Genomic DNA, 8,656 nt, shown 5'->3' with positions numbered 1-8,656 from the left:
TGTCCCATCATCCCACCTTTAGCCTTATGTGAGTGGCGGTAGCTGAGAAAGCACTGTTCAGGTGTCCTGTCCACATAAATGCGGCCAGAAAGGTAGGTACAGTGCATTAAATGTGGTGGTTGAAGTATGCCTCCTTGATATTTCTCCGTTGCCGTTATCTTTATGTGTGTCCGAGGTTCCTCTCCCTCTTGACACTTGTCAAATAGATCACTTGAACCTCCCATACTCGTGCTTGATCAAACCTCTTCGGATCCGAGGGCTCATGACTACTCGGACATATGAGCATCTCCTCGGATGGAATACGTGTTCATCTCCAGGCATCCCCCATTGGCGTGGGCATCCGACTGAAAGCCCCATCTCCTCGGATGAAGAGTGTTCCTCATTTAGGGCCTTGGGCCCAATAAGTTGGGCTGGGTTTTTCTCCCCCCACACTACTAATTTTTCGTATTTATTTACTTTATATTATTTAATTATTTAAAATAATGACTTTATCATGGTCAAACCTTAAAAATTTTAAACATCTTTTTTTTTTTCTTTATCAATTTTTTGAACAGTCTAAGATTGAAAATCATGATATCACATGACTATGTTCTTTTTATTTTATAATCATAGTTAATAGATTTAAGAAAATATATTTAAAATCCTGAATTAAAAAATGAAAAAAAAAAAAAAATATATATATATATACATACACACATATTACAGACTTGAATGAATATTTTTTATTAAAGAATTTAAAATTAATTTTCTTCTATATTCCAAATTAGTAGGATACTTATGCTACCTCGTATAATTTTACAACAGATTGTTAAAAAAATAACTAATTAAGCATTTAGTATATTTAATACATCTTTTCAATTTTTTTACCCCATTTTTTATTTTAAAAAAGAGAAAGAAACTCCAATTTTACTATAATTTTAAATAATTGTATATATTAGTCATATTACGGCCATATATATATGACCGTAATATGACTAACATATAAAAAATCAAATTACAGAAAATTTTTAATAGATAAAAAATTCAAGATTATAAATTAAAATATGAAAACATTGATGTTTAATATGAATAATAAAACATTAAAGTAAAAGGTATTAGTTTTGATAGTATTCTGTTGTATTAAGCTTAGTAAAAATAATATATGTATTATCAGCGTATTTTATGCTTTTAATTATAAAAATACATATTTTTAATAGGATTTTTGTTTTGTATGGCATATGAGAGTTCTTTTGAGAAAAACATTTACTTTTTTTTGTTTTTTTTTGTTGAGAAAAATGTCAATCATCTTACGTGTGACATGCGCTACCATCTGTGTATTTTATTAACTAGGATTATATTTAACATTTTGGAGAAGATATTATAGACCCTTTTGTAATTAATCAAAAGAACTTTAGTCTTTAAGAATGTCACTCATCCTATTATCAACATTAATGTAAGATTTATATCTTAATGCAGATTGATTCCAAACCAGTAATTATCACTGGAAACTCTCTGGGAGGATCTGTTGCCTCTCTATTCACCTTATGGCTACTAGAAAAAATCAATTTATCAAGCACCAAAACACGCCCACTTTGCATCACTTTTGGTTCACCCCTTGTAGGTGATGATGGGCTGCAAGAAGCCATATCAAAATATCCAACATGGAACTCTTGCTTTTTGCATGTAGTTTCTGATCATGATCCAGTTCCCAGAGTCTTAATTTCACCCGTGAATCCCATTGACTCAATTTACAAGCCTTTTGGTACATTTCTGTTGCATTCGGAATTGGGATGTGCTTGTTTTGAGGACTCTCAGTCCATTTTGGACTTGTTGACAGCAACCTACTCAGAGTGTCCAGAAAATCAAAATCCTAATCAAGTTTTGGAGTTCTATGAAGCACTTGTCCAACATCTCAACCATAAGGTAATTTGTAAGGATGCTACACAATTGGTTAAAAGGAATACAAAATCATTTGAGGCAGGCATCATTACACAACTAGAAGCAATTGGACTGGTGCGGCCCCAGGTAGTTTACTTACAAACTTTTTTTATGAATTGCATCTGGTTTCAATGCTTATTTGACCCATTTGTCGTGCTATGGTTCAGACACTATACGCTTAGTTAAACAAGACATTGAATAAAACAATGTAAAGAATGAAGAGCTCAACTATTAACAACTAACCAAAACCTCTCATATCTCTTACATGGCTAAAATTTCTACCTTGTAAAATAGCCCAACTCATTTTTATAAGTCATTGCAGCAACAACAGAGGAACAATGGCATCGACAATCTGATTACAAGGACAGAAAGACAGGAAAAGAAGTTGGTAATCCTGAAGAGGCACGTTTTTGATCCTTCCAAGAAGTTAAATGACATGAAAATAAATATGGCCTACTTGGAATGGTACAAGAAACATTTTAAGGATAAGGGAATTGGATACTATGATAGCTACAAGAATCCAGGCAATTTAAGTGATCTTAATGTGGTAAGGTATAAGAAAATCCTCACTTGTTACTGGGAAGAAATGGTTGATGAAGCAGAGAAAAAGCCCCAGAAGGAAGGTGCCTCCTTTCGTACCGGATGGCTCTTTGCGGGAACAAATTACCGAAGGATGTGTGAACCATTGGACATAGCTGAATACTACAATAAGGGTCTAAAAGACTACATAAACCAAGGAAGGCCTAAACATTACAAACAATTGGAGCAATGGCTTAAAGAAACAGAGAAACCTGCAAGCAATCCAAGTCAGTTGAAGAAGCAAAACGTGGCTTCTAGTCTAACGGAGGATTCTTGCTTTTGGGTACATGTTGAGGAGGCTCGAATTTCATGCGAATTGTTGAGTAGCAGAGAATCAAGTATTGGGGAGAAAGAATCATCAAAGCACAACCTAGTTGAGTTTGAAAACTATGTTTTGAGTTTGATGAAAAACTATGCAGTATCGCCTGAGATTTTCTTGCCGCAGAGCAGCTTCATGCTGTGGTGGAAAGAGTATGAGGAAATCATTAGAAAAGGAATTATGGGAGCTGCTTATTATTCACCTCTCACTGACTTAATGAAGAGTCGCAGTTACCAAAACTATGCTACTGGCGGCCTAGAGATTCCCTGAATTTGTATATGTATCAAACATTTCAAATCTATGTGTAAAGTGTGCACTTGCCTTCAAACTTGTATGGTATTCTGAAATCATTTCCCAATAAATTGTAGAGACATCATCATCTTTTTCCTTTTTTGATTATTTTTCAGTTTTCCATTACTTTTCTTTCGCCTTTGGGTTGGATGTGTATGTTGGGTGCACCATGCACCATGCACCATGGTCCAGCCCACATGAAGTTAAAGCCCATATATAATGCACATATGCTTACTTTGATTTTTCTCTTAACTTGCAAATTAATACGATAGTTTTACGTCTGTCCCAAACAAAAATTTTGGTTCCGTCCCTAGTTTAAGACCATAACAACTTAGAATGCCATCTTAGCCAAGATTTCTTGAAAGAAAGAATGTCATAATAACAATAACAACAAAGAAATCAAAAAGGATTATCGCTGTGTTATATTGGGCCAAGGGAGTTTAATTTTTAGGTATGGTGGTCCATTGATTGCCAGGTCTTAGTTGTGTGCGACCTAACAGGAATGAACTATAAATGGAGACTGTAAACTAAACTAGTAGGAAGGTGTAGGACTAGGAACCACACGGCGTTATTCAATGCGGGACCGGCTAGCACATGCATTTTGGGGTTTATGCTTGTTTCTCTCTTCCATTGCATTATTGGCATCTTGCTGTTGTCGTTCACAACATGGCTAAAGGCCTCTTCTCTTTTGTTCTCTATAGAAAAAATCCCCCTTTTTCTCTCTCTTTCTTTTTGGGTTTGATCTTTTTATGTTTGGAACTCTATGTAAAGCTCTCACCGACACTTTTTTGACTGGATATGCACATTTGTAAAGAAACCAAATGGAATGTTCAACAACGATTTTCCACATAACAATTGGCACAATATGTGGTTGTAGTTTAGGAGAAACTTGAAAGAAAATAAGTGTCTTGTAGTTGTAGGGTATATACACAAAATCTCTAGATCCGTGAGATGCAAAAATAAAGAAAATATATGTCAAAGAAAACAATCATATAAGACAATATTTACGTGGTTCAACAATTTGTCTATGTCTACGAAGTTGCAATGATTTCATTATTCATAGGGAAAAAATACAAAATGCGACTGTACAATTTTTCTCTCTCAAAACAACACCTCCAAATCCAAATCTGAAAACCACGGTATTTCACTCTTGCATAAAAGATTCACAATGGGCTAAACACTAGCAAAAAATTTGAGTGCTTTGGCTTGGAGCTAACATCTGCCATTGGAATATATTGTAGTATTTTCTGCTAAAGCTTAATTTAATAAAATATTAAGGTATTTAATTAAGTGATAATTATTGACATCTATATATAAATAAATAAAATTATTTAGCACGTGTATATATATATATATATATATATATGAGATAAGTAGGTAGTGGAAGAGGAAAAAATAGACTTAAACCACAAAGGATGTCATTATTACTAGGCCAACTATTATTTCTTCTTTTCCTTTTGATAAATAGGTAGATAGAGTTTTCCTAAAAAGTGATAGATAAATAGTGAGGGAGAAGGAGAGGAGATTTGAATCAGATATAGACATAGACATAGTGCACCACAAAATGATGTCATTATTGCTAGACTATACTGAGTTATTACATGAAGTAAAGAAACCAAATGGAATGTTCAACAACGATTTTCCACATAACAATTGGCACAATATGTGGTTGTAGTTTAGGAGAAACTTGAAAGAAAATAAGTGTCTTGTAGTTGTAGGGTATATACACAAAATCTCTAGATCCGTGAGATGCAAAAATAAAGAAAATATATGTCAAAGAAAACAATCATATAAGACAATATTTACGTGGTTCAACAATTTGTCTATGTCTACGAAGTTGCAATGATTTCATTATTCATAGGGAAAAAATACAAAATGCGACTGTACAATTTTTCTCTCTCAAAACAACACCTCCAAATCCAAATCTGAAAACCACGGTATTTCACTCTTGCATAAAAGATTCACAATGGGCTAAACACTAGCAAAAAATTTGAGTGCTTTGGCTTGGAGCTAACATCTGCCATTGGAATATATTGTAGTATTTTCTGCTAAAGCTTAATTTAATAAAATATTAAGGTATTTAATTAAGTGATAATTATTGACATCTATATATAAATAAATAAAATTATTTAGCACGTGTATATATATATATATATATATATATGAGATAAGTAGGTAGTGGAAGAGGAAAAAATAGACTTAAACCACAAAGGATGTCATTATTACTAGGCCAACTATTATTTCTTCTTTTCCTTTTGATAAATAGGTAGATAGAGTTTTCCTAAAAAGTGATAGATAAATAGTGAGGGAGAAGGAGAGGAGATTTGAATCAGATATAGACATAGACATAGTGCACCACAAAATGATGTCATTATTGCTAGACTATACTGAGTTATTACATGAGCACTCACATTACAATATTTTTAAAACTAACCTGACTGTTTAGTTCAGATTAATTTCCTAAAAACACAAAGTAAGGTGCAAAAAAAAGTATTTAAACAAATAATTACAAGATAAATTAAAATTAAAAAAATAACGGGGTAAAATAGTTTTTTTATATAAAAATAAAAAAATAAACCTCTTAAACCAGCTGCCCAAAAGACATTTCCATCTAAAACACCCGGTGAGGTACAAGTTGTACAAAATGATTTTGGATATCTTGTACCCGGCATATATGCCGGGTATAGCATATAACTTCTCAAAATGCAAAATATGAAATGCGGAATAAGGAAAGAAGTAAGGAACTAAACAGCTTATTCCCAAAAAAAAAAAAAAAATTCAGCTTACCTTGAACTGATGGTTAACCATGTTGTCATGGCAACCCACTAACATCTCTTGTTATTGAGAATACTTTATGATGATGCCGAGAAATTCACCAATGAACCACACAATACCTACACACTCGAATGCGAACCTGCACAATACAAGGAGAGAAACCTAATAGAGAGCACCGGCGTGGTGCCGGCCAAATACCCTCCGAACGTTAAGTTAGAACTATTCTCACAACTCTAGAGTGCTAGAGAGGGGTTGAATTATGCGTCCCTTTTACTTGAGGGTCATTGGGTTTTTATATTAGCGTAGGGCTAGACTCCTTTGCTTGTGGAACAAGTCTTTTCCTTATGAGGAAGATACTCATTATTGTAGAAAAACTAAATAAACTAGGAAATTAGGAGCGCCATTGTTCTTCATATTATCTCTACTGGTAGTATTTCCGTATGTGCTCCATGTTCCATGGGTGTTGCAGATTTTGCCCGTCTAGCGTTTCGAGGTGGTAGGTTCCCTCCCTCGGCCATGATCCGTTGCTCTTCTATGCACATGGTCTGCTGATGATCTTCCATCTCCATCATGGCAATGTAGCACTCGCGTGCGGCCACCTGATTTCCTCGTAACTCTCCAACCCCGTACTCCATAGGAAACTTTATCATTAGGTGGTATGTAGACGTTACCGCCTTCCATGAATTAAGGGTGGGTCATTCGATGATAGCATTATAAGTGGATGAGCAGTCGACCACAAGGAAAGTCACATCCTTAGTGATCTGCTGAGGATAATCACCTAATGTTACTGAAAACGTGATCGCGCCCAATGGGAATACCTCGTACCTCCAAAACCAACCAGCAAAGCATTTGTCGGTATTAACCGTTCTTTAGCAATCCTCATCTCTGCTGGAACGCCAGTAGTATATAGATGTCTACTGAGCTACCATTGTCAATCAGCACGCGGTGCATGTTAAAGTCCCCCACTCGTAAGGTGACGACAAGTGCACCATCATGAGGGTGGAAAAGACGTCGGCATCCTTTTTGAGAATCCTACGACCGGGCTCTCTATCCATGCTATCTTTGGTACAGAGCCGTTAGCTGGACGTTATGAACCATCCTGAGGTATGCCTTTTTGGCCTTCTTGGACAACCCTATAGTTGTCGTGGCCCCTACGATCATTCTTATATCCCTTATAGGTGGTCTAAGGTGCTCATTTTCTCGTCGAGGTGGCTGCTCTTAATGTTGTTAATCCATCCTTTCCTTACTGACGAACTTCTGCAATTTTCCTTGTCTAATAAAGGCTTCGATTTGCTGTTTTAAGTCATAGCAGTCAACCATATCATGTCCGTGATCACGGTGGAAATGGCAATACTTATCCTTAGATCGCCTATTGGGATCTCCCTTTAACTTTTCAGGAAAGGTCAAGGATCCTTCGTCCTTGATCTGCATTAGTACCTAGTTTATTGGGGCAATCAACGGGGTGAAATTCATGAATTTCCCTGCAAGGGGCTTGGAGCGTTTGTCATCCTTTCGATCTCGGTCCTGTCGGCATCTTCTTGCCTCTCTCTTTTTCTTGACTTTTCGTCTCGAGCCAAAAATGCGTTCTTAGCGTTCATGTACTTAGTAGCCCTGTAAAAGACCTCCGACATCATTTTTGGGTCATTTTTGTATAGAGAGAAAAGGAACTTACCCTTTCGCAACCCGTTTGTGAAGGCTGCTACCAGTATCTTATCGTCGGCTTCATCGATCGAAAGCACTTCCTTATTGAAGCACGTTATGTAGGATCTTAGCATCTCGTCCTCTCGTTGCCTGATGCTCATCAAGCGCGTTGTGGACTTCTTATACCTATGTCCCCAAATGAAGTATGTAGTAAACTGAGCGCTTAGCTCATTGAAAGTGCTGATGGAGTTCGGCGTCAGTCGGCTGAACCATACTCGTGCGAGGCCTTAAGCCTTGTAGGAAAGGCCCTACACATGATCTCATCTGCTACCCTTGAAGGTGCATTAGGGTCTTGAAGGTCTCTAGGTGATCCAGTGGATCCTTTACTCCGTCATAACTGTCTATGTGCGGCATGCAAATTTATGAGGTAGAGGAAAGGCATTGACGGGGCAGTGAACGGTGAGTCGGTTCTGTTGACTAGGTCGTCAAGGTCGCTAGATACTCATCCTTTGAGAGTGTTCATCATGACTTTCATCTGTTCCTTCATCGCCTGCATCTTCGTGACAATAGAGGATGGAGCTGCATCCATAAGGGATGGAAGGCTCATGTGTTGCCTCTCCGGTCTGCTCGGGCGTTGCTACCCTTAGGTCTTTCTAGGTTCCTCCTTTCAGCCCCGGTCCCTTCTTGATCTTCTCGTTGGTCATTTGGTGTTGCATTCTTCTGGCGCAGCTATTCTTCTAGGTCGTGGTTCTGTTTGGTTAGGCGCTCCACGGCAGCAGCGAGAGTTTGAACTTGTCTCTCCAAAGTTGTCGTGGGTGGTTCCTCTCCTTGAACGTTGTTAGTGGTTGCCATAGATCGAGTGAGTTCCATGCAATCCTTTTGTCCGGGAAACGATAATATGGCTTACGAATCTCAACTGCGTTTCCCACAGACGGCGCCAACTTTTTTTTTTTTTTTTTTGGGTGTCCGTCCATTTTTTCATGGACATGCACTTAATAATAATTTTTTTTTTTTGTCCGTCCAGGGTTTCACCATTTTTTTTGTCCGTCCACTTTGGTCATGGATTTATTGTTGGTACCAAGTGTGACCTTGTCACCTTGTTGGTTGTCGACTTGAGGTCGTCGACTTGTTGAG

The 8,656-nt window shown here is 37.1% G+C and overlaps 1 protein-coding gene across 2 annotated transcripts in view; it reads left to right on the top strand.

Annotated features, from left to right (window-relative positions):
• Window positions 1-3,214, top strand: part of LOC112016620 (senescence-associated carboxylesterase 101) — a 20,599-nt gene extending 17,385 nt beyond the window's left edge. The window contains exons 3-4 of one of the 2 annotated variants that reach the window (XM_065780163.1): window positions 1,456-1,992; window positions 2,240-3,214. In XM_065780163.1, coding sequence (XP_065636235.1) covers window positions 1,456-1,992; window positions 2,240-3,085 — 1,383 coding nt within the window. In that variant the 3' untranslated portion in view covers window positions 3,086-3,214. Of the gene's footprint in view, window positions 1-1,455; window positions 2,005-2,239 lie in introns of both variants that reach the window. The other variant, XM_065780156.1, reaches the window with a different exon arrangement.
• Window positions 3,215-8,656: the final 5,442 nt, after the last annotated feature.

Source organism: Quercus suber, unplaced genomic scaffold (genome assembly GCF_002906115.3).
Source record: "Quercus suber isolate HL8 unplaced genomic scaffold, Cork oak 2.0 scaffold_13, whole genome shotgun sequence".
Taxonomy (NCBI): domain Eukaryota; kingdom Viridiplantae; phylum Streptophyta; class Magnoliopsida; order Fagales; family Fagaceae; genus Quercus; species Quercus suber.
The sequence above is the reverse complement of the archived record's forward strand: the minus strand, read 5'-3'. Positions and strand labels throughout refer to the sequence as shown.